The sequence below is a fragment of the Python bivittatus genome, unplaced genomic scaffold, assembly GCF_059951505.1.
Source record: "Python bivittatus isolate LINGU-HERP-01145 unplaced genomic scaffold, Pbiv_v1 ctg000330_np1212, whole genome shotgun sequence".
Taxonomy (NCBI): Eukaryota; Metazoa; Chordata; class Lepidosauria; order Squamata; family Pythonidae; genus Python; species Python bivittatus.
Window position 1 is genome coordinate 1,243,410 of NW_028277058.1, and position 27,134 is coordinate 1,270,543.

General features: G+C 43.6%; 1 protein-coding gene across 1 annotated transcript in view; it reads left to right on the plus strand.

Moving 5' to 3' along the window:
* GRAMD4 (GRAM domain containing 4) overlaps window positions 1-27,134 on the plus strand; it is a 102,274-nt gene that overhangs the window by 16,013 nt on the left and 59,127 nt on the right. The window contains exon 2 of the mRNA XM_088141639.1: window positions 14,672-14,882. Within this exon, the coding sequence (XP_087997765.1) occupies window positions 14,672-14,882 (211 nt within the window). The remainder of the gene's footprint in view (window positions 1-14,671; window positions 14,883-27,134) is intronic.

The following is a 27,134-nucleotide window of genomic DNA, read 5'->3' on the forward strand; positions in this document are numbered from 1 at the left end:
GATGGGCAGTGACAAATTTGATATATAAATAAATATATAAATAAAAACTAAACTGGACTTCCTTTTCTTTCATTTCCTTCCCTGTCCAGTTCCCTTCACATAACTCCAGCCAGTGTTCTGTTTCCTTCCCACTGCAGCCACTTCTTTTCTGTGTCCATCCTACCCCATGTCCACCCTACTTTCATCTCATATTTTGCTGATTCTGCTGGAAGGTGGTATTTATGACATTCTGTGTGAGAGTGAGAATGGTTGATATACGCAGTGCCCCTGTTTTACAGGCAATTAGTTAATTAATTTTAATGAGTAGTTATGAATCCAATTCAAACCAATATTATTTATGTGTTTATTTTGCCCTGGCTTTTTTTGGAGTGTGGTTTCTGACAGAGACACATACATACACACATACACATTTATACACCTATAAACTCAAGTGCCTCATATATATTTGTGGAGGGGGGGGTCTCCCCACCTCCCTAACCTGGTTTGAATGGGGTTGGAAGATCTTGAAATTCATGATCTTGCTGATGTGTTGGAAGCACATTTGAATGCTAGTTTAACGTAGATGAAACAGAAGCATTTTTTTGGCAATAACTATGCCAATTAAATGACATTTGCATGAGTTTTATTGCTAGCATTCTGCTTATGGTATTGCAAGGCCATGGTGCAGAGGAGCCACTGGATGGGATATTCCTTTAATCTGACCCATTATTGCTGTTTTGATGTTCTTAGATTTAGAACCTGTGGATTACAATGCATGACCGTTATTGTTGAAAGTAATGTGCCTCTGAATACCAGTGATTATAGAACATGAATGTGAATGGGACAGTACTTTTCTAAGTAGGGGCTTCCCATTGTCTGGGAACAGAATGCTGGACCAGATGGATCTTTGGTTCTTAGTTTTAGGAGTTTCCCTACAAAAAAAGGGTTTCACAGGGTACTGTTTTGGGTTAATCTTTAGATTTCTTTTCTCTTAAGCCTTTTGGTAACTTTCTTCTCATATGTTTTCCAGAGAAAAGTATACAGATTGTTTTAATGTGGCAGGAAAGGTGATGTGCATGATTGACACAAACTCAGTGTTCTTTTCATTTGAAAGAATCACTGCCCATATGGTACTCTCTAGACCAGGGTTTCTCAACGTCCATGCTGGCTGGAGAATTCTGGGAATTGAAGTCCACCCATCTTCAAGTTGCCAAGGTTGAGAAACCCTGCTCTAGACGTATTAAACATCTGGTCACATTGTTTGGGGATGGTGAGAGTGATAGTGCAGCATATTCTAAGGCCACCAGGTATTAGTACCAAGTTTTCAAATACATTTCTTTGTGGAGTTATGGTACTGTATTTAATATGCATCTGCTATTTGTAAATCCCTTTTTAAATGAGTTGGGCATGCCTCCTGTCTTGTCTAAATCATATGCCCAAACAACTCCTCTGGGTATATCTAAGTGTTGGCATTCTTTTGGGTTGCACAGCAGTGGTGAAGTGAGATGCTGGCGTGTGATTCAGTGACTCCAGTGTAAGTCTGTGCATCCTATGGCTAACATAGCAAAGCATGCTGTTATCTGTTAAACTTAAGTGATTTTCCTTGGCTTGACTCAGCCAGCAAAATAGCTTTGGGAATGGCTGCTGAAATCCAAGAGCTGACTAGTGCCAATGTTCAAATTCTGTTCTCCAGGGCAAGCTCTTATCTTGAGGAGAAGGAGAAGGACAAATAGAATTTGTTAGTCCTCAGCATTCATCCTGATTCAAAGATTATGACAGTCTTTAGATTCCAGCATAAGCATGAGAGCTCAGAACAAATCTTAAAAAGCCAAAGCATTTATTTTAGTAAAATATGGAAGTGTCTGAGACTTCAGTATAGCTGAACTAAATTGTTGCGTATGTAAGGATTCGTCTCATGCTTTGAAATTTGGGAAGGGAGCAATTTCGGATAACGACAGGAGACATTGACTCAGCTTAATTGGTGCCTAAAGTCTGGAGATTCTGATTTTTCGGTGGGAAAATAGCTGTGACTTTCTGAAATGGGAAGGAGTTTTGTATAAGCTCATGTAAATATTTGTTTTTGAGATTGATGATGGTTGAGTCAGTTTAATTCAAAAGAGTATTAATGCCAAGAGATCCATGTCGTCAATTCTTTTTTAGCTTCTTTAGAAAGACTTCAGAGAGGGAAGAGAAGCACAACAGTATGTGAGCAATAAAAATAAAGGGGTCCATCATCTTAAGGGAGAGCAATACTCTTGTCCCAGCATAGCCCTTGAATTCGTTGCATGGACCACTCTGCATTGTAGATTAATGATGCTGAGCCTAAATACTTGGGTGGTTTCCTGTGAATCTTTTATATAATTGGGATGTTTGCTAATAATGTGGGTATGAAAAAAGGTTTGAACACCAAAATAGACTCTGTGTAGGTAGCTGGTGGGAAGACATAAGAGAATTTTTAAAAACATTGAAATGCCACAGTTTCTGTTGCTCTCTTAGTGCTAACAAATACAGTAGAAGCCTCTCCTGAAAGAGTTTTCTCTTAATTATTGATATCCCTTTGCATTCAAAAAACAGAAATAGGAATATGGTCATAGCTCAAATAGACTTTTTTGCAAGCAAAAAAAGTCTGCTAGCATGCCACTGCTAACCTTAATTCTGTGGCTTGTATAAGGCATCATACCAGTTTTTTAAAATGCATATTAGAGGGAGGAATGTTCATTTCTTTACATCTGCATATGATTTCTGTCCTGTCTTTCAGGCACCCTATCTAATGTACTATAATTTACGATGATTATATCAATATAATGACATAATTTGCATATTATTTTTTCTTTTTTAATACATTTTATTTTATAAAATGCAAATATAGAACTTAAGCAACAAGAGAATAAGAGAAATACAAAAGTTATATAAAACAAAAACAAGATTAGAAAAATATTTAACAATTGCAAATGCGTATGTGAGTTTGAGGAATAGAAATGTAGTAATTTTCCATATTTAGTATATTGATCCAAAATGATATTTTTATAACCAAGGGTAATCTATTACAGAAAATATTATTAATACAGCTAGTAGGTGACCAGATTTGATTAAATTTATTCTTCATTGTAAGTTTATTTGTAACTTGTTTATGTTAATTTTTCTTTCGGTACATTTTATCACATAACACCAGTAAAGTAATGAAATATATGCTTTAGTTTCTCAACATTTTGCAGTAACAAATCTAACAGCTCACTCTAACAAAGAATCAGTTTCTTAATTGTTGTATCAGTTCATGTACATCAGGGGATATGGACTATGAACTTGTAGAATCAAAACTCAAAATGTACTTGTTAACTCTGTCTATTCTGTTTTCTCCCAACTCCCCCAGAGCGACCACTGAGTACAGCTATAACCCTTTGTACCATTATTCCATATTTTTAATTACTTTTAAACCAAACTTCTGTTGCATAAACCTAACAGGAGCTTCCTGCGGAGCTTCCTTCAAAGCATGCTTTGTTTGCAAATTACCCGTTTTCTCTTTTCCTTCCCTTTCCTCCCAGAGATTCTTTTAACCCTTTCAGATTTTACTTATCTGATGTTTGATCTCTGCCTGCCTCCGGGATCTGGAGGTTCCTCTTTTGCTGGCCTCTCTTCTCCTGCGTTGATTATTTTGGTCCTTGGATCCATGTGTCTGGGCTGCTCCCAACTGGGGTGGATCAGCTTTTATGTGATCCCTGGCACTTTCACTCCTTTTCTTTCACAAGTGCACTCAAACACCTCTCGTAGTCTGCCTGGACACCGTTAGCACTTCCCTCCCTGCCTATTAGCAGTTTAAGGCAAGTTCATTCAAAGGGAAACCACAGGAAAAGGGATTTTGAGCAGATTCTTGGGGTCAGCCTCTGCTCAACACAAAAGGAACACAATTACTCTGCCAAGACCAAATTCCCCCTTGCTTTCTGGACACTCCCGGTCATTGCAATTAAGCTCGCAGGAAGGCCAGGGGTGGCTAAGAATTTGGCACGGGCAGGTGCCAACAAACCTCCCTATCCAAAACAGACTTTTAGACATAGACTGTTGCTTTACACACACACCTAAACGGTGCCCTTATATAGCAGCGGGAAAAGGGACATGGGATCAGGGTCACCACAACACTCACCCTGCTGTCGTCTCTGGTTGCAGCTCGAAGATTGTGGATCCCACTGCTGACACCAGTTTCTGTGGACTCAAAATGCAGGACACAAAGGCAAAATAATCGAGGCTTCACTGCAGTGTTTATTAGGCAGTGCATACTGGAGGGGAACCCCACCAAAGGTTAGTGGGAGACACTCCCCTGTAGGCAAAATGGATGCCCTGGTATTTATACAGTTCTACAAGAAAGGGGAAGGGAAAAGAACACATACATATACATATTCATATGATGTTGCAGGCATACCTAAATGAGCAATACTTCTCAAGTTACTTTCTGTCCCTGTTCTTGGCTGCTATCTACAAGGATGGAACAACTGCTGTCTATAAGGAAAGCAATAGTGTCAGAGGGGAAGAAAAAAATTGTTCAAGGTGCCAACTGCCAGGAAGAAGGCATCCTCCGTTACGTTGCTATGGGGATGTTTGTGATAAGGGGTTTACAATCAGCCTAGTTCATACCAGCTTCAAGGGTGCTGCACATTCCTTTATGTTTCAATTTTATTAAGGCGATTCCATTCATCTGAGGCCTCTAAAAACTTGCTTCTTTTACCCAAAGATTCACCCAAATATATATTTTTCTCACAAACTGATACTGGGATTTATTGTAAAAGATTGCTAGATAATTTTCCCAATTTCTTTAAGGAACTTTTCAATCCTAGATAATTTTCCCAATTTCTTCGACAAACTTTTCAATTAAAGAAACAATTCATATCATATGTAGCAATTTCTTTATAACTTTTTATTGAAAGAAATGTCAAAGCAATTTATGCTAAAATATGGGCAAGGAAAAGGATTTTTGAGCATTTTAGTCAATGTTTTTTGGAGTTATTTTGTACCTGAGATAAATTTCCAGTCTCCCCCTTTTTTTCCCTTCCCTTTCTTTCCTTTCTTAAAAATAAACTTTATTGTTATATTGTCTGGTTAATTCAATTTATGTATGTAATTTTTTGGATCTAATTAGTTTAATGCAATAAATAATTAAAATACTAAAATATGCATAATAAATATAATGAACATATCAATGCAAACAGTATATGCAGTAAAACCAAGCAGTTTAAGAAGCAGATGTTAGGGCTGTGGGAGAAAATCTAGACTGGGGTGAAATCTGTAGAAAACAGATAAATTTGCAGTTTATGACAAGAATCTTTTCCTAACCTCCATGGAGAGTTTGTTCCACGTGATGGATCTTTCTAGAGAATACTTCTGTTCTAGAGCTTAATGAGCATCAGTAGCCTATGATATGGTCAAGAAGGGATTCTTTTCGGCATCAGTGACATAATAAATATTAAGCTGAGTCTTTTTCCACCTTCTCAAACTCATGGCGTTCCTTTGTACTCGCTGCCTCCCTTCAGGCCTGCCATCTTTGTTAAGGTGCTGTGTTTATTTTCATGCTTTTTTATGTGTCTTCTGGATGCTGGCAGCCAGATACCATCCATTCTCTTCATTGCCCTTTCCCCCAGAACTATAGGTGTTCATTCTCCTAGTAGGTTTTTGGTAAGATATTGTGTCTGCATCAGACTATTTAGTTGTCTAGGTTTGACTTTATTGCTTTCTCTTTCCTCGTCTTTCCCCTAGAACTTTGTTTTAATACAGTGAGTGATGTTGGTGTCACCATATGTGTAAGTGCAAAAAAGCCCATGCCTACTTCTAGGGTGCACACGTGGCAGATGAGAAGTGTTGCATTTTTTTACATAGTTTTTCTATCGTTCAATGTTACTCATGTAAAGTAGTTACTCTTTCGCATTTTGGGTTATGTTTTTACTCAGTATTTTGTTCTGCTGCTAGAAATCACATATGGAGCTAGCTGTCCTAATCAGGTTTGAAACTCTTACCTATACAGGATGTCCAGTTGTGTAAGAGAGTGATGAGATGACACATGAGCTAGAGAAATCCACACTGGCCTTTATGGTTGGTGAGGAAGAGGATGGTAGCTTCTTATCCATTCTCTGTTCAGTAGGAGCTTTTCAGGTACTGCAGTCCTTTCCTTAGGAACTCTTCCAGAAGGAACATTCTCTGTTATGGCATGTGATGCTTAGGCCATGTGTACACAGGTTCCAGTCCTTCAGATTGGTAGATTCTCTGGTCTTTGAGCTGTCTCGTGTCTTGTCAGGAATCCAGTTCATTTCTGAGAAACTGCCTATGCCCATAGCATTAGTATCTTCTACAACTTCTCTTAGTGGACCAACTTTTTTGTAAAGGCTTTCCATGGTCTCATCTTTCTAACCAACTCTTCTCTTTCAACATATTTGACCCTTATTGGGATTAGCAGCTTGGATATTCTTCTCCTCACCTAGCTTGCTTGAGCATTTATTTCTTTAATTATTACAATTTAGAGTCTGCTTGATTCCACATGACTCTGGGTCCTTACAACTTTTAAAGCACAAGAACAATAAAATAAAAGCAAATATCATACACATCCAAGAGGAAGCAATGCATGACAGTCAAACAGTCTTACAGGGGTCATCACCCTCCTTGCTTTCCCAAAGATTCACATGCAGCTTTTGCCCTACTTTTAGCTCAGAGAAGCATTGAAATATAGGTAAGTGAAATAAAAATCAATCTTATCATAATTAAAGAAATTGGGCCTTTGTTATTACAGCAATCCCATTTTTAAAAAATTCATTGGGAGCAAAAGAAGCTTTAACAGATTTCTTATTTTAATAAATTAACTTTTAGTGGAGTCTAGAGTATACTAACATGGCTGATGGTTGAAAATTAAATTACGGAGATGTTTGACAGTGTCTCTTGTGCTGAAGGATAAAGGCATGCTAAGACCTGTATTACTTTTGCTAATTTGTTTCAGCAACTGTATATTAATGTCATAAGAAAAGTCTCTCTTGTTAAAACGATAGAGTGTTCCACCTTCTCTGTTTGCTCAGAAATTATTTATTTGCTGTCCATTGCTTGCTGTATCACTTGGCTTCTTAACTCCGTGCATATGAAAAACATAGCATGAGGTGGTGTGAGAGGGAAAGTGTTCACTGCCTGTGATTTATCTTATTTATATTGCCTGTCATCCCAGGTTTCAAGTCACAGGAACCCCTTTCAGTTTAAAGTTTGGAAAATGGTGGCTGGCCTGTTTTTAATCTCAGAGCTGCCGTTTTAAAGCAGGAGCAGCATTTGGAGCCCACCCGTTCCCTTTTTTAGTGGCACCTCTAAATCTGTTCTGACTGTGCCATTGAATTTTAGTGGCATGATTTCTGAAAAGGTTTTCTGCCATTTTAAGTAGGAGATATATTAAAACTTTACTTCAGGCCTGAAAATAAGTGTCATGCCCCCCGCCCCCCCCAGCATCACGCCAGGATTCTCAGATTTATGGAAAGGAAAAAGAGTTAGTCACACTATATTGGAAAACGGATAACATCTCATTAGTAAATTTGTTAGCATGGTGATTCTTTGATCCTCTTGCTCACTTCTTCCTGAAGCAGTGGGGGTATTACTACAGGTAGTCCTCAGCAACCATTCGTTCAGCGAGTGTTCAAAGTTACAACAGTGCTGAAAAACTAGACTTATGACAGGTCCTCGTAGTAGCGGCAGTCACAGCATCCCCGCAGTCACATGATTGCAATTCAGGTGCTTGGCAACTGGCTCGCAATTACGATGGTTGCAGTGTCCTGTGTCACATGATCACCATTTGCAGCCTTCACCACTGGCTTCCGTCAAGTAAAGTCAATGGGGAAGCCGGCAGGCGGTCGCAAATGGTGATCACGTGACATTGTGCCTAATGACTGCGCAGGATTTGTCTAATGACCATAACCAGAACTGCTGTTGTAAGTTGGCGTGGTCACATGACATTGTGCTGTATGACCATGTCACTTAGCAATGAAGTTCCCGGTCCCACTTACTGTCATTAACTGAGGATTACCTGTACTTGCTTCCCTTATCCTAGAGGCATGTGCAGATTTTCCGTTGATATTTTGTAAACTGCCATCCATTTCCCCAAGTTCCCAAAAATTCATTATATCACCCTTAATGATTACTAGACAACCAGTGACCCATTGGTTCACATTTCAGAGATATTTCCTTACCTAAACAGAGAAACAGAATGACCATGGGTGGGCAAAAAAGCACTGGGATCGGGACCATCTTCTGATTTCCTGCCAGCTTCCCCATTGACTTTCCTTGTGGGAACCTTGCAGGGAGTGTTGGAAATCTTCCTTCCTTCCTCCCTCCCTCCCTCCCTCCCTCCCTCCCTCCCTCCCGATAGACTTTGTTTAAAAGAAGCTGTGGAAGAGGAACATTTTACCTGACAAGATTGGGACTGATTTGAAAATGGATTTAAAAGTGAGAGGCTATAAGAGTGACATGGAAAAAGATGTCATACTGGACATACAAAAGAAACCAGCTGATGTCTTAATAATTAAAAGGGATATACAAATAACACACCAAGAGAGTGACCTGGATAATTTTCCTAGATTGGGAAATTTGAAAAAAAGCTTTGAAGAATTTCGTGAGAAGGGACAAAGAATAAATGAAAAGAAATCAAGTTCTAGGACATTATTTGAAGGGACTAAAGTTCAAGATTGTTAGAAGTAAAAGGAGGGAATATAAAGTTGGTTATTTGATCAAGGTTAAAATCTCTGGTAACCCTTAATAGTCTTTTGCTGACATCAGGACTGAAATGACGAGGCTTTAAGGATTTGTTTATAGATAAGAAACAATTGGGATTTGGGAAGAAGAGACCATTTGTTGTATTTTAAGAGAAGGTGATAAGTTACTAAAATTGTTTATACTTCTTGTGCTGAAGGGGGAAATAATTTCTTTATTTCTTTCCTTTTTCTTTACTATATTCTTATTTTTTCTTTCTTTTCTTTCTATTTCTTTTTTCTTTTCTGGACCTTCTATTTTTTCTTTCTAATCTTTTATTTTTTAGTTTGCATTTGTTTTTATTGTTGTAATTGTATTCTTTAATAAAATTAAAAATTTAATTTAAAAATAAAATTAACTACTCTCGCTCTGTGTGTATGTGTGTGTGTATAAATAAATAAATTAAGTGCGGCCTGCAGCTATTAAAAGGTTCCTTATTCCTGTTTTTAAGTTCCCATGACATGACAACCAGGGATGACAAGCGTTATAAAAAAGATAAATTTTTGCCCTTCTTTAACTCTTAGCTGGGAGAAAAATGTTTGAAGCTGTAAAAAATAAACAGGCGCAGAAAAGGTTAGTTCTGCTCGCCAATAAATCTCATTTGTTCTAAAAACTGAAGATGCTTTATGATTGAATCAACTTGTGCTTCCTGCACTCTTTTCTAATTGAGACCACAAATATTCCCAGAGGCATTGACTGTGCTAGCTGGAAATTATGGGAGTTGTCTTTAATACATACGGAAAGCTTCAGATTGGAGATGGCTGAATAGACAGGCCAGTTGCTTTTAACAGGTTTTTTTCTTCAACTCTCTCCCTGTTTAATAGTATCAGCTGGAGCTGTTCTGTTCCTTGTTAATGGCAGTGTTTTCCTTACTGCTCCTACTGAAATGTGTTTATAAACTGGCTGCGTGACCTTTGAACCTTTTGTATGAACTAACTGAAGTATGTAATCACAAGCTCAGAATTCTTGTGCACTAGCAGTGTTTTAGATTTAGATTTTAGATTTTTTTAAGTGTTATAATCTGGATGTGGTTTCCAGTGTTAGAAGGAGAAATAAAACCCTGAGACTAATAAAACTTGCATGGAAATGAACAATACTTACTATGAATATGTAGGAGAAATTTTCCCATCTGTTGGCTTCTATGTTTTTCTATATAAAGTGTCCACACTTTGGCTTTTGTGTAAGTTTTACAAGCCACCCTTCCAAAACCTGTTATTGCACGTAGTTATTAAACAGGATCTTATTACAGTCTGCGATTTTTAAAAATATTTTGTAAAGTCTCTAGTATTTATTGCTGATCCTTTGAACTGGTGCTGTGCTGAAACATTCTTTGCATTTTTATCATCCGTAATCATTGAGGGTGCTGGAAAAGAAGCGGCTTTATTTATTTTACCCAAAGGAAAATAAAATTTTGATGAGATTCTCATGGGTGAGAGGTATGTAGGAAAGAGTGTCCATTTTTTAATTGCATAATTCTGTCTTGGCTTTCAGCAGCCTGCCTGAATTCCCATTATTTTCAGTTCAGTTTCAAGGAAAATTATCAACAACAGTCTTTATTTCAGTCATAGACCAAGCTAATGTGAACTACAAACATATACAGAAATACAATGAAGGAGCTCCTCCATGGGATGTTTGTAGAGAGATATGTAATAGAATATATCACTTAGTGCCGTCTGCCACCTTAAAACAATAAAGTAAGCTCAAAACACAATTGGAAGAATTACATCTCAAAACCTAATACAAATACCATAATAACAGCAATAAATTAAAATGGGTAAAAATCTACATTCATTCAAAAAAAAAGGAGAAAAAATAAAAAAGAAATAAAAGAAGTGTTCCATTCATTTAACATTCATAAAGGGAAGGCCTACATTCTGCACATCAGTAGTATGTGCAGAATATCCAGTATGGAATATTCTGGAAAATTCTAGAACATCTTCTGGACTCTTCTGATCCATCCATTCTACTGGTATCCACCATTCTTCTGAAAGTAAATCTTCCAGAACAGTTCTAAACATCACTAAGTGCTACCGTATTAGAAGATTTACTTCCATATAACTGCCGGACCACCCTTGAAAATGGCTGGATCAGTATGGTCCATAGGAAGAATAGAAGCTTCCAGAATTCCCAGGAAATTTCCATTGCTTGTTAGTGCAGTGTTTTACCATTTCTAAGCAATAGGCACCTAAAAGACATAATAGTAGGGGCATAAATTACCTTTTTGATGGGAGGGGACAATTTCAAAGAACATGTACCACCACAAAGAAAGCCCATAATGAGTAGCTATAAAATGCCATACTGTTCATCACAGTGCATGCCATAACAGCACTTCTGATTGATCTCACTGATCTACAAGGTCTATATCTATTAGCTTAGTAGCTAATGGTAGTACATAAGGGGACAAAAAGAATGGAACCATGGGTTTATAGTTTGTACTTAGACTTTCTGCAACTTTAAAAAGCTGTTTGAAGAAAAACATAATAAATATTTATATTTCATTTCACTAATATGTACAGCTTGATTTTAATGGTACATTATTAATGGTATAAGAATTGAAAGACTTTCTACAATGATCTTGACTAAGTATGAAATATGTATGAAATATATTAAGCCATGCAGTTCAGCAACGTTTTCCCTATAGATGTCATTTTAAAATGTTTCTCAAACCTTAATTCAGAAGGGTAGCTTATATGGAACAGAAAGGAGTAAAGCATGATAGTGTAATTCTAAGCACATTTACTAGAGAGTAGGCCCCACTATGTTCAGGGAGGGCTACTTCTGAGTAATATATGCATAGATTTTTTTTTTTTAACCTGTATTGATTTGTGATTACAGTTACAATTTAAACTAGTTGGTTTGGACAACTTGAATGTTGGAATATATCCAAGGTGGAAGTCAGCTGTAAACCTTCCTTAAATGTTATAGAAGAGAATCCATAAGTTACATTGGCTGTCCTTCCAACCTTTAAATCATGTAGGGATATACTGTCTTCTTAAATGTGGCAGCAAAAGGAATGCTTCATTTTAAGAAGAGTGGATTTATTCCACAGCATTTGACACGTTAGTTGGTTGCAGCAAAGCATCCTGTCATAGTTCCAAGATATACATGCTTATTGAGGTGTGAGTTTCTATGAACAAGTGGCTGCTTTCCAAAATGCATGGACTTAAAAGCATATATTTGCAAATGAAAAGAATGAGAGAAGAGCTTTTAAGTGGTCAAAGTTATTATAGCTGGAAGCTGATCTATTTTTTTGTGTTTCTTTTATGAACTGGAGAGAGCTGTTTTTGTAAAAACTATAACCACCACCTTTCTAAAATCCTTTTGGCTTTGTTTTTTTGGTCCATCTGCTATGAAATAAATCCTTCTGTTGGGTTAAAAGATAGATGTTGCTTTTGCTTCTATGTCAACCAAGTAAATGGGCTGCAGTAAAGCACATGATGGGATGGTGGTGTTTTGATATTTTCACTGTGTCCTGGATAATGAGACTGTCTTCTACTCTAATTGTATTCTTGTATTCATTTAGCTACGGTGTCATATGTACTTTGGGGGACAGTACACTTGAGGATTGGGCAAAGTTTGGCCTTCATACTGGCTAGGTGTAAAATAAAAATCAAAGATGTACATACTGTCTTCTTATGACATTGGAACACATAGATCTTTCCTCCACCTGTTGAAGTGTTAGGGAACAGTATATGATGAACTTTCACACTGTTTTCAGGCATAGAACCTGAGACAGACGGGACTGTGTGTTGCTGATCTGGCAGAAATCCAACTAAGAAAAGGGGTAGGCAGCTTTACCAAATTGTAGTCAGTTATAAGAGATCATGGGAAAAATGTATTCATGTATATGAATGATGCGTTAAGTATGTGTGGTTGGGTTTATGTGAATGCGAGAGTGCCATAAAAGAAGAGACAATGACACAGAATATATTATCCACAGGAATACAGATCTGCAGATTTCACAAAACAATCATGATTTGTTTTAAGTGAGCTATTTTGCTCTAAGCAATTCCTAAGGTTGCACAAATGAGGATTTTCCCCTTCAAATTGGTACTGGATGTTCCCACTTGTAGATTTTTCAGTTCAAATCATACTTTGGTTTGGGGACATGAATATGGGGCAAGAGCATTATGTTCTTGTATGGTGGGGTTGGGGTCTGCTTCTGTCTTTGATGCTGTTGCCTGTGACATCCTTCTGGACCAACATGGTTGGCTGTGGAGGACACTTTTACTGTGGTTCTGCTTCCTGAGCAGATTGTTACAGGTGATGGTGGGGGGGGGGAGTAGGAAAGGTTGAGTCTATTGGTTCTTGGTTGTGGGATGCCATAGGGCTCAACTCTTTCCCCTATCCTGTGTAATACCTACATGAAGCTAATGGGAAAGATAATCTTATGGGGCATGTGAGGTTTCATCAATATGCTTATGGTACTTAGTTATATATCTCCAAATAGGAGTTGCAATTAAGGTCTTGTTCCAGTGCTTGAAGACTATAAGTCTTGGAATGGGGAGAAACAGGTTTAATTTCAATTCCAGCCAAATGGTGTGGCTGTCAATATGGAAGCCTATCTTTGGCCCTGGATGGGTTTATGCTCATTTGCTGTCTGGAGGATTGACTGTGGATTATTGTGATTCTTTTCATTTGTTAGTTAGATAATTGTGAATTTATTGTATTTTAATCTTATTACTGAAATGCTCAGAGTTGTTGCACACAAGTGTGAAAAAATAAGTACATGAATGTATCTAGCCTATTTTTTTCACAATTTACTAGCTCTTTACTTGGCATTTTTGTGCAATTTAATAAGATAGTAATAGTTACATTTCTCTTTGGAATATCTTTTTTTCACTGATGCTAGCTTATTAATACTGCTTTTATTAACAGTATTAGCAATACTGATACTGTTATCTCTGTATTCAGTTGAGTTCTGGGGTCAAGTATAAATTTGCCTAAGGCTAGGTTTGGTGAGAACTAAACCCAGGATTTCCTAGCGCATACATGTAGCAATAATCAATTTCCAGATCTTTATGATGAATGGTATATTTTCATATTCTGTTAAGTCAACTGAAATTTTGTATTGGTGGGGATGTTTATTTGATTAGATGAAATATACACACTTTGACCCCACAGTCATTTTCATTATGTAACTGATGGAAAGGGAGATGATTTGATACAGATTTATTTAGTATTGACTTACTGAAATCAATGTAAGAAGTTAATCTAATGTATCCCATTGATTTAGTGTGTCTGGTCTAAATATGACTGAATTCCACCTGATGCTTTCTTTTGTATAGAAAGTCACTTTGTGAAATAAAGAAAATGTGAATTCAAATTAATTTTTTTAAAATATGGTTTCTGAAATGTGATTAGTTTTTTTTCCCTGTTAGTAGGGATTTAATAATAAGAGCATAGTGTATAATTACAATATTTCTTATATCACAAATGAGGGCCACTTTATTTACAGTATTTATTTATTTATCATTTCAATTTATATAGTCTCCCATCTGAAATATATGACTCTGGGCAGCTCACAGCAATCCAAAATAAATCTGCCCATCTTTTTAGGTGTTCAAGAAAAGCCCTTCTCAGCGTGCTGCCCTTGCATGAAGCGAGGATGGCACGGAGCAGAAAACAAGCCTTATTGGTTGTGGCCTCAGTTATGTGGGACATACAATGAAATATGTTTGGCCCCTTTATTTCCTGCTTTTAGAAAGCTTTTGAAAACCTTCCTTGTTTGAGTCCAGATGGGAAAAGAAAGTGGTCATCTTTTATTGTTACTTTTCTGATTGTTTTTATTGAGGTCATTGTATGCCATAATATTGCTTTTGATATTCTTGGGTGCTGCCAAGAATTGTGGGATTGATGCAGCATAGAACTTACGTTAAATAAATGTCCTGACAATAACCCTTCACTTTCTTCTCCTTCCTCCCTTTGTGTTCTTCAGGGACTCCAACCGTCATGTTAAGATAAAGCAGAAAGGTGCAGTGCTGAACATGCTAAAGAGGCTGGACAAAATAAGGTTCAGAGGACACAAGAGAGATGAGTTCCCAGACTTAGCAGAGTCTCCCAATGCTTCCGACACTGAATGTGGAGATGAAATCCCTATGAAAATACCTCGTACATCAGGCAAAGACTATGAGGAGCTGAGAGACCCTGTAAGTCTTTGCAGATTTTATTGCTATTGCTTCTTTTGAAAAAACCAGACTGAGCAATCCAAATGGGTGGAGAACCTGTGGCAGAAGGATTGCCACATTCAAAACTTTACTAGGCTTATAGCATAGAAAGCAAAGATGGATGGAGCATTTTTGTCTTGTCGCCTTTCATCAGCATTCTTTTTTGGGAGGAAGAGGGTATTAAATATTCTTTCCATTATTCCTCTAGGTATGAGAACAGTTGGGTGGAATATGAATGCTTTGGAACTGATGAATACAAATCTTTCCTTGAACTATCTCCAGACTGCTTCCTTTTTGCCATTTCCACTGCTTTGAGAACTGTGAAGAACAACAGTGGTAGATCTTTTCATTGGAATTATGCGATATAATTCTTGGCCTGTAAATATGAAAATCAGCAAAATCCTATGGCTCCTTGTGAGCCTTCCTTGGGCCCATAAGGTTACAGCCTTACAATATCAATTAAACTAAAATCATGCTTCTTAATTTAGTTTTTCTTATTGGTCCCAACTATACATTATGGTTAACCATGGTTTGTTTTCCTTAAGAGTTATATTCATTGCCCATCCAATATTGGCTGGGATTATTGGGAATTATAGTTCAGTATGGAGATTTTCTTGCATTAGTGTTTGTTATACCCAGACTTGGCTTTGCGTTGATTGTGTTTTGTTATATTGATCTTTTGATTTAATTTTTTTTAATTGATGTACTCTGTCCAGAATCACAAATTGTAAGTGAGGTGGTTTTATAAATTCCACAAATAAATGAATAAACAAACCAAACTGAATACTCAAAAGAATTAGGCCTGCAAAACCCATGTTTGCATGGAGTGATATGTTCATTTGTACCTAAAAATAATTTTAAAGAGCTTGGAACTAGATCCAAATTATTGTTGGAAGGAGGATGGCATATTTTACCTTCCTTGCTGCCTATATACTGATCAGATCTGGAGATCTCCTGAAAAGCTGTTAAGTGAAAATGCAAAAGTAAAGAGATGTGACTGTGGTTCTTCCATATCTTATCTTTCTGGAGCCTGAGTCTATATATTTGGACCTTGAGAGAAGAGCTTCTTTGTCAGAGAGATTAGAGCCCAAGCAACATTTCTAAATTCAAGTTTGAAGAAGAATGGATCTAAACAAACTGATTTAGATAAAACATAATACCTTTATTTTATTTGAACTAACATGGACTTTAAGTCTGGAACAGCCAAACGCAGCTGGATTGTACTAATACAATAAAATTTTATGTTCAGAGCATGGTAAAAGTAATGAGATCTGTCTAGTGGCTCTTCTAAAATGTTGTAGACTTGCTTGTTCCAAACTCTTCAGTTAAAAATAACTTGCTCTGTGCCATGTCATGAAAAGAAAGTAGATAGCTGAGCTCTTATATTGACTCCATGATGTGACCTTGATATGTGACTTGGAAGGCTCATCAAAGCAAAGAAGCATTTTCAAGGCTAGTATTCAAGTTTGTTTTCCCTATTGCTGATTTTTTCACAAATCTAAAACTTTTTGTTTCTTCCTGGTTATTTTGTATGTGTTTAAGTTCATAGGTTCATATTTTATTCTATTTATTAGCTCCAGGATTAGTTGACAAATATTGAATATTTTTTTTCTTCCATAAAGCTTTATTGCAAAAACTTTACAGATCTTAAAATATTTATTTAAATGACTGGATTCACAGATCTCACTAAAATTTCATTGAATAAGCCACAACTACCTGGGTTCACATATCACCATATCTCATAAACCAGGGTTGGTTTACTAAACACAGTGGCTGAGTTTATTTAATGATTAAGCCAGAGCCAGACAACTCACATAATAGACTCAAGGCACTGAATGAACACACGCAATACTGTACTTTATTTATTTATTAGATTTATATCCCGGCATTCATCCAAGAGCTTTAGATGCTGTATTAAGTAGTGACTGGCTCAAAGTCACCCAGTGAGTTTCCATGACAGACATTTGATTGAACATGGGTCTTCTTGGTATCAGTCCAGCATCTTAACCATTGCATCTCACTGGCTTGTTAACATTTTTGGTATAAGTAAAGCTGTTCTTAGCTCCCAAATCTCTATATGGCTTAGCCTCTGTGTATCTCCAGAACCAGCTGTCTTATCCTCTGTGTTCATCTCAAGAAAGAAAGGTAAAGCTCCTACCCTATCTGAGGTGAGGGATCTGAAAGCACTCCTTCTCAATAATGGCCCACACTGGAACTTCCATCCAGCTAGCCTTTCTCAAGGTTGCTAAGACTGCATTAAATGTTTGGTGTTGATGGGGGATTCAGGCTAACTTTGTCATGTCTGTTGGGATTTGTTGTGTTGGGTATTATAATTTTAATGGCCCCGAGTCTCTGAGGTAGGCGGTATCCACAATTTGTATGTGTGTATAAACAAATACATAACTAATTATTCAAGTAACCTTGCGTTTGTTGTCCTATCTGGATGCTAGTAAGTTCCACCAGTGTGGCTACATATCAGCAGAGTGAAATTTTTCTCACAGCTTTTCAGACTCCCTCACTCCTGCATCCTGGCTGTTGAGAATCTTTGCATAATATGGTGGGTGGATGTGACTGGAGAAAAGGGTTTGTTGCACCGAATATAGAACAGAGGCTTGTCAGGTACGGAAGCCTTCCAATATTTTGCTGAAGCTCGTTTCAATTAATGTTGGTGCTGCTGGATTTAATTCTTTCTCTGTCTCTTAAAACCGTGTGTTGTGTAGTTTTTTCCCCCCTTCTGGCAATTTTTAACTGAACAGTAGAATATTAATTGCTGAAATAATTCTTTTCTGCCTTATAGCTGGTACATGAAGTGCTAAAAAAAGCATCCCAATCAGAAAAGAAAAAAAATTCTGAAACGTATAAAACAGTGGCAGTTGTAATGTTAACTTCTAGGGCAGTATGACTTGAGGGCAAAAAGGCATTTGGGAACATGTTGGGGTGTTCACTTGGCACCTGTAGGCCGTTCCTTAAAGCAACTGTATCTTTTCCTGGGATTGTGCAGTTCATCCTCTGCAGTTGAAGCTGTGTCAGCAAAAGACATGATTTTGAATTAAGGTGTTGTGGACAGGGCTCTGTATGCACCCTGGCATGCTCGAAAGTATGTTTTTGCCTTTGATTCCAAGTGCTGCTCAGCCCTATCAACTTCTGATTTGAGCGGTGGAAGCATAAAGAGTAAAGAGGATGGCCTTACCAGAGGAACAAGGAGGGAATTATCACTTAAGCCTAAACAATGAAGACGTTACAGTATGTGTAAACATCTTAGAGAGATGCCCCCCTAATTCACATGAGTATAAGAAAGGGAGGAGGCAAAACACAGTCAGATTTGCAAAATTCTGTTACTGTAGCCAATCTTAATAAAAGTCATTTTAGTCTTAATGTGAAGTTGATTTCTTGGTCTGATCTACATCTCGGGCTGACATTAATTTTTTCATGTATTATTTATTCATTACTAAGATTTCTGTTCCACTCCATTTCAAACTGGCTTTGCCAGTGTACAAGAAACCCCCTGTAATACATAAAAACAAACAAAACACAACATAAATTATACAGTAACTGTGCCATCTATGAGGGGCAGGCCCAAATGAAAATCCCCCCCAAACTTTATCAAATAGCTATGTTTTTATGGCCATATGGAAATGCAGCAGAGAGGAAGAGATCCAGGTATGCAGAGGCGCCACCACTAAGAAGGTCCAGTTACAGAACTTTTAATGTTTCAGATAGAAATTTTCTTGAAAGACATTTATAGTGCAAACCTATGTGGTGTGGATCAAGTGAAATCCATACTTATGATTTATTGGGAATCCAAGGGACACAGTGGGTAAAGCAATGATGAAAAGTGGATGGAGCTGATTTTTACTGTGGTTTTGGGAAGGTTTATTATTGTTGTTAGCTTTAGGCAACACTTGACTCCAACAAAACAACTCTGGGCAGCTCACAGGTCAAACAAATAACATGACAAGAAACACAATACAGTATAAGTAAACAAGATAGCATCCAACCAATCAGTGCATTACATATGGTCAGCCTACAAGGTAGACCAGACTAAGAAACCAATGCCATGTAGGTCAGGACTACTTTTATTGTAACAGCTATAGCAGCAGAATCTTGCAAGTTTGAACATGCTTCCCCCTTCCTCCCTTTATCTTCATGTGAACTAGGGAGGGGCTTGTCAGAGACTTTTTCTCAAGTTATTTTTTGGCCCAGCTAAAAAATCTGACTGTTGCCCTGGTAGCAGCTCATCCTTCTGTCCCTCAAGGCCACTCCCAATGTCTTTCACATCAGCTCACAACAACCAATAAAAACAGAACAATCCTTCACACCAGGCACCAGACAAACCAAACTAATAACCTCCTGACTCAACCCCCATTCTAGCCCAATACTTGTGTGGAGAGCCAGGTCTTTATGGCCTTCTGGAAGGCTAAAAGGGTAGGAGCCCCTTAAATCTCAGGTGGGATGCTATTCCAAAGGACTGGGGCAGCTGACGGGAAGGTGCACCTCCAAGGTCCCATTAGATTAAAACATTTAAGGGAAGGGACCTGGAGTGTGTCCTAGTAGAACAGGCAGATAGCCTTGGAGAGAGGTGCTCCCACAAATAATTTGGCCCTGTACCATGTAGAGCTTTCAAAGTGATAACCAGCACTTTGAATTGTACCTGGAAAGCAACTGGGAGCCAGTGTAGCTCATGCAACAGTGATGCAACTTAACTATGTACTCTGCTGCATTTTGGACCAGTTGTAGCTGTGAGATTTGCCCCGTTCGACAGAGAAACTCTCGTGACACGTGTGGTTCACAAAGAAGGTTTACTCATGCGTAACGTAGTAGTCACAAGCAAAGCCAGGACTGGCTTGGTACAATTGCATCACTTGTTATATTCCCCCCTTCCCGCGCTTTTTCCCGCCTCGTGATCGCGTTGCAGCTGTGGACTATTGGGCCCCCCAAGGTCCCCCTTGATTGTTCATGATGGCAGGGTCGGTCAGAGTCCATTGTCCTTGATTGCCAGTCCCCCTCCGGCCGGGTTGGTCCCTCCCTGCTACGTGCAGACCCGCGGGTTCTGTGCTGCGTTGCGATCTTGTTTCGCTGCCCTGCGGCCCCGTTCCTTGCATGCTCGCGCCGTTATCAGTTCATAGTTAAAAGCTTCCGCTGTGGTTTTCCTGTTTAGCTGGCCGCAGGTGGCTCGTTAATTAGCGGCGCTTTCGGTTCCTCTTTTCCCCGCTAGCTACCGCCGGTGGATTCCGCGTGGTCTGGTTGCGAGCTTCCCTGCAGCCCCGTGCTTCCTTGAAGCCTCGTGCTGACCGAACCTGACATGCCGCCCCCCTGACGACAACTCCCCCCCCTCGGTCCTATTTCGGCTTCCCGGGGTATTTACTGTAAAAGTCCCGCACTAGGTCCGGCGCCCTTATGTGGGTTTTACTCACCCATTCGCTGTGGGACTTGGGGAAATGTTTCCATTGCACTAGGAGCTGGGTCTGCCCCTTGTGCCTCCGGGCGTCCAGTATCCGGTTGATTTCGAAATGCTGCTCCCCCCCGACCATGATGGGTGGTGGTACTCCCTCCGCCTTGTGCCAGGCGTTCCCCGGCTGGTGTAACTTTAGCAGGCTGCAATGGAACACCGGGTGGATCTTCCCGAGGCTTTTCGGGAGCGTCAGCCTGACGGTCACCGGATTGATGACCTCCGAAATGGGGAACGGCCCCACAAACCTCAGGCTGAGTTTTTTCGATGCCTGGTGCGTCTTTAGGTTTTTGGTTGACAGATACACCTGGTCCCCCACTTTCCACTTTTCCTCGGGGAGCCTCTTGCGGTCCGCGTGCTTCTTGTAGTCGGCTTTGGCTTTTTGCAATGCCGCGTGCGCCGCTCGCCGGGTCTCGTCGATTTGGGCGAACCAGGCGTCCAGGGAGTTGATCTGGGATTCCGGCTGAGGCAGCTCCGGCATGGGGACGAAATCTCTCCCGGTGGCTACTTTGAACGGAGAGAACCCGGTGCTCTTGTGGACGGCGTTGTTGTATGCCACCTCCGCGAATGGTAGTAGCTCCGCCCAATCGTCCTGTTGGTGCCCCACGTAGCAGCGCAGGTACTGTTCGAGCCCCCCGTTCAGGCGTTCCGTGGCTCCGTCCGTCTGCGGGTGCGCCGCGGAGGATAGGGCTTGTTTCGTCCCCACCTGCTTCAGGAACTCCCGCCAGAACCGCGCGATGAAGTTGCCCCGATCGCTGACGATACGTCGAGGTGCGCCGTGGAGTCGGTAGACATGTTGCACGAACAGTCTCGCCAGCCCCTCGGCCGTGGGGACTCGCCGGCACGCTACAAAGTGCGCTTGTTTGGAGAATAAGTCCGTGACCACCCAAATGGCGGTCTTCCCCTTACTCTCCGGGAGCTCCACTATGAAGTCCATGGCGACCTCTTGCCAAGGGCCATCGGGTTCCGCTACCGACTGGAGTAGGCCTCTAGGTTTGCCTTTGGCTCCTTTCGCTGTTGCGCACACCGGGCAACCCCCCGAGTACGCCTCCACGTCCTTCCGGAGCGTGGGCCACCAAAACTGCCGCTGGATTAAGTGGAGTGTCTTTACGAAGCCGTAATGCCCCACGCTCCGGCTGTCGTGGGCTCTCTCCATGACCTCCCGTCGGCAACCCTCGGGCACGTACAGCTTTCCTTCGTGCCACCACAACCCCTCTTGGCCGGTTAGCGCCTCTCGGTTCTGCTTGAGCCAAGCGTCCCGCTCCGCCGCCTCCGCGAACCCCTGCCTTACTTCAGACGCCGCGTCCCGTCGCTCCCCCTTGGTCTGGCTTCGGGTCACCGCCTTTGCAGCCAGCCTGCTGGCGGGGATGACGGAGTCCACGATCTCCTCCCGTAGGCTGGCGTGTTGGGGCATGCGAGACAGTCCATCCGCTAAGAAGTTGCGCTTCCCGGGGATGTGTTTCAGTGTGAACCTGAACCTCCCGAAGTATTGGGACCACCGTGCCTGTTTGGGGGATAGCTTACGCGGGGTCTTCAGGGCCTCGAGGTTCTTATGGTCCGTCCACACCTCGAACGGTTCAGTTGCCCCCTCCAGTAGATGCCTCCACGTGGCCAGCGCCCACTTGACCGCGTACGCCTCTTTCTCCCACACCATCCACCTCCTCTCCGTCTCGGTGAATTTGCGGGAGGCGTAGGCGCACGGGTGGATGGCCCCTCCGGGCTGGGTTGGAGCAGGACTGCTCCCGTTGCCACGTCTGATGCATCCACTTGGATTATAAACCGCCGGTCTGGGTCGGGATGGCGCAGGATCGGCTCCGCGGTGAACCGCCGTTTTAGTTCCTCAAACGCCCCCTGGCATTCTGCAGTCCACGCGAGTGCCATGCTGGGCTTGGGGGTTTCCCAGTGCCCTTGGTTTTTAGCAGGTCGGTTAGGGGAAGGGCGATTTGGGCGAAGTTCGGGATGAACTGACGATAGAAGTTCGCAAACCCTAGGAAGCTTTGGAGTTGCCTCCGGGTTCGCGGCGCTTCCCAGCCCAGGACATCCCTTACTTTCGCCGGGTCCATCTCAATTCCCCGGCTGGATATTCGGTAGCCGAGGTAGTCTAGTTGCTCTCGATGGAACTCGCATTTCGAGAGCTTTGCGTACAGCTGTGCCTTCAGCAGTCTCTGGAGCACCGTGCGCACCAGGCTCACGTGCTCCGCCAGGGTCTCGGTGTAGATGAGGATGTCGTCCAGGTAGACCAGGACGCCCCGGTAGAGTAGGTCGTGCAGCACCTCATTTATTAGCTGCATAAATACCCCCGGGGCCCCTTTTAATCCGAACGGCATCACGGAAAACTGGTAGCTTCCGAGCGGGGTGTTGAACGCCGTCTTCCACTCATCTTTTGCGCGGATCCTAACTCTGAAATAGGCTTCGCGCAAGTCCAGTTTTGTGAACACCCTCCCCTTCGACAGATGCGACATCAAGTCCTTCATCAGGGGGAGGGGGTATTTGTACTCCGTGCTGATTGCGTTCAGCCCCCGGTAGTCTACGCACATACGGAGCGAGCCGTCCTTCTTCTCCCGGAATAACACCGGGGCCGCTAATGGTGACTTCGCGGGTTGGATGAATCCCCGCGCTAGGTTCTTGTCTATGAACTCGCGCAGGGCCCCCATCTCCCTCCTCGACAGGGAGTACATTTTCGGCTTAGGCAGGGTCGCTCCTGGCTCTAGCTCGATGGCGCAATCACTGGGCCGGTGTGGAGGGAGCTGGTCGGACTCCTTCTCCCCGAACGCTGCCGCCAGGTCTCGATACTGCCTCGGGATTCCGCCGCCCGTCGGGGTTTCCCCGGGTCCGGCCCCTCGCTTTGCGGTCGCCTCGCCAGTCGCCGCTGCCTCCCCTCGCCTCGGGATCGTGGCGGGTCTCCGGGGTCCCGGCGCTGCTGCTGCTGCTGTTGCCGCCCGGGTCTCGGGCCCCATCTGCTCTCGCCCCGTCTCCCGGTGTCCCGGACCCTCCGCTTGCCCGCCGGTGGTTGCGGCTGCCTCCGTCTCCACGGCTCGGTCCCCTCTGCTCTCGCCCCTCGCCGGTCTGTCGACCCCGAACCGCACTGCCTCCGCCGTCCAGTCGACTCGTGGGTTCCGCCGCCGCAGCCACGCCAAGCCGAGTACCACCGCGTAGTCGGCCACCGGGACCACCACGAACCTCAGTTCTTCCCGGTGACTCCCGATCGTCATCTGGACCGGCTCGGTGTAATACTGAGCTGGCCCCGCCCCTGCCAGCGTGCCATCTAACTGGCTGAATGAAATGGGCTCCCGGAGGCGCCTCAGCTGTAGCCCGAGCCCCGAGACCACCGCTGGGTGCATCAAGCAGTGGGTGCAGCCCGAGTCCAGTAGCGCCCGTAGCTGCGCCTCCCCTCCGGATCTCACCACCCGGACGTGTATCCTCACCCGGAACGGTGGGCAGTCCTCGTCTCCTATTGGGTCCGCGCGCCTCGACTCCCCTGCTCGCACTGGGACGCCGTTCAGTGCGAGCGCGCCTCGTTTCCCGCCGGCTCCGAGTCCTCTCCGGAGGATGCTGTCTCCGGGGTCGACCACCCCCCGCGTCCTTTCTCGGTCACCGCCGCCACTGCCCCCTTCCGCGGTCGGTCACCGGTCCTTTTCCCGCTCGCACGCGGGGTTTTGACTTCGGGCCGTGGTGGGGCGCCTTCCCGCTCCGTCGGGCACTGCGCTGCTCGGTGGCCTCTGCCTCCGCATCGGAAGCACAGATTCGGGGCTCTGGTCGCCTCTCGCCTCCCGGTGGACTGCCGTCGACCGCTCCGTCTCTCCTCGGGGTCCTCTCCCTCGGCCGGTCCCTCGTCTGGTCCCGTCGTCTTGTGCTCTGTTGGATCTGCCGCCACGCCGATTCCGCCGTTCCGGCCAGCCAGATCCAATCCTTCACTGTGGCCGGGTCGTCCCGCCCCAGTGCCCGTTCCAGGATCTCTGGGTTGAGTCCCCTCTTAAAATACTTCACCTTCAGGGACTCCGGCCAGTCCGCGAGCTTCTCGGCCAACCTCCGGAACTCCAGGGCATATTCCAATACCGATTTGCCCCGCTGCCTGAACTGTAGGATGTCGTCCTCCGCCCGCTTGGCGCTCAATGTGTCCTCGAATCTGTCCCGGAGCGCCTGCATGAAGTCCGGGAAACTCCGTAGTTCCGCCGCGTTGGCATCGTACAGCCCGATCACCCAGCTGGCTGCTTGGCCATCTAGCAGCTCGGCCACGTAGGATACCCTGTCCTCGTCTCTAGCGAATAGGTGACCACCCCTCTGCATGAACCCCCTGACGTGCGTCAGAAAGTGCGGCAGCTGTTCGGGGTCCCCTGAGAACTTCCCAGTGATACCTCGAAGTCTCAGGGCGTCTGCCGCCCGTTGGTCCTCCGACCGGGGCGCCGTGGGTGGTGCCGGCGGGGGTGTCGGACCGCCCCCTGTCGCTCGCCTCCTCGTTCACCGCCGGTGGCCCCACTCTCTGTAGTAGGGTCTGGAGCATCGCCTCCACGGCGTCTAGGCGTCGCTCGACTCTCTCCTCTAGTCGGGCGAATTTCTCGCTCCACTCACGGTTCCGGAACCCCGAACCCCGGGTCATCGTAACGCCTGAATCGTCTGGTCCTTGGTTCACGCCCATCGACCACCGCTCGGATGGAGTGCGCCCGGCCCTGGCCGCTGCCCCGTCGCTCCCGGGCGGCTCCGACCGCCCTTCCGCGAGCCTGGATCCCTCGCGCTCCAGCTGACCCACGGATTCCTCATCGCTGGTCATGCCTGTATTGAGAAAGAAAACGCTCCTCGGTGGTACCGGGTAGCGCTGACGGTGAGTCCTGGCTTTATGTGAGATTTGCCCCGTTCGACAGAGAAACTCTCGTGACACGTGTGGTTCACAAAGAAGGTTTACTCATGCGTAACGTAGTAGTCACAAGCAAAGCCAGGACTGGCTTGGTACAATTGCATCACTTGTTATATCCCCCCCTTCCCGCGCTTTTTCCTGCCTCGTGATCGCGTTGCAGCTGTGGACTATTGGGCCCCCCAATGTCCCCCTTGATTGTTCATGATGGCAGGGTCGGTCAGAGTCCATTGTCCTTGATTGCCAGTCCCCCTCCGGCCGGGTTGGTCCCTCCCTGCTACGTGCAGACCCGCGGGTTCTGTGCTGCGTTGCGATCTTGTTTCGCTGCCCTGCGGCCCCGTTCCTTGCATGCTCGCGCCATTATCAGTTCATAGTTAAAAGCTTCCGCTGTGGTTTTCCTGTTTAGCTGGCCGCAGGTGGCTCGTTAATTAGCGGCGCTTTCGGTTCCTCTTTTCCCCGGTAGCTACCGCCGGTGGATTCCGCGTGGTCTGGTTGCGAGCTTCCCTGCAGCCCCGTGCTTCCCTGAAGCCTCGTGCTGACCGAACCTGACAGTAGCTTCCCGGTGGTCTTTAGGGGCAACCATGTAGAATACATTGCTGTAATCCAGTCAGGAAGTGACTAAGGCATGGGTGACTGTGAACAAGGCCTCTTGGTCCAGGAACATGTGCAGTTGGTGCACAAGTTGAATTTGTGCAAAGGTCCCCCTGGCCATGCAGCGGGAGCCACAAATCCAGCAGAATCCCCAAATTGTGCATCAATTTTGTCCGAGGCAGTGTTCCCAGAGATGTCAACTTTCCTGTCCCCCAGAGGGCCAAAGACCCACAATTGCTGCATCTTGCTAGGGTTGAGTCATAGTTAGTTTCTCCCCATACAGGCTCTTTCAGCCCCCAGACACTGAGCAAGCACTTGAATAGCATCACCTGCCTGACATGGGGTAGAGATGTTTAACTGGGTATCGTATACTGATCATACTGAACCCCATACCACTGAATAACCTCACCCAGTGACTTTTCAGAGATGTTAAATAGGGAGAGAGATCCAAGCCCTGAGGTACTCCACATGACAGGGGCCTGGGGTTGGACCTCTCCTCCCCTACCTACACCAACTGGTACTGGCCATGTACCTGCCCCCACACTCCCAACTCCTCGAGCCAGTCCAGCTACGAATACTATGGTTGATGGTATCAAAAGCCACCAAGAGATCCAGGAGGTCAAGGATGGACACACAACCCCCATCTCATGCCTTCTCCAGGTTGTCCACAATTCCAACCAATGCTTTCTTGGTACTATAGCCTGGCCTGAATCCTGACTGCATATGGTCCAGATAATCCATTTAATCCAGGGTCCTCTTCAATTGGGAGCCTGCCACCTGCTCACCAACCTTTCCTAAAAAGTCATCCAGAATTGTAGAGTCCTGGGAGAACAGCCAGGTTTTCAAGGCCTTCTGGAATGTTATCAGGGTAGGAGCCACATAGATCTCTGGGGGATCTCATTCCAGAGGGCAGGTACTGTGACAGAGAAGGCACTCTTTCTGGATCCCAATAGATGGCATTGTTTAACTACAAAGAACCTATAACACATCAACTCTGCCAGCACTTACAGTTTGGAAGAAACTATAGGTTTAATTGCATCAAGCCTTATATAGGGCTTACTCTCAGTTTTCATGGGATTCCTTCCTCAAATTATTAATAGGTTGTGTAGTTTTCAACAGAGAAAAGAAGGTGACTCTGGAAGAATGGATTGTTCCTGCTAAGTAGTCTGGCTTAGAATTAAGCTTGACTGAGTTCACTGAGACCTATTCCTAGATAAATCAATATAAAATTGCAGCCTGGGAAGCCATTGAACTCAGGGTACTTATTTCTTAATAGGCATGTATAAGATTGCACTGCTAAGTGTCCCTTTCTTCAGCAATTATGTGGAATCTTTGCATTCATTTA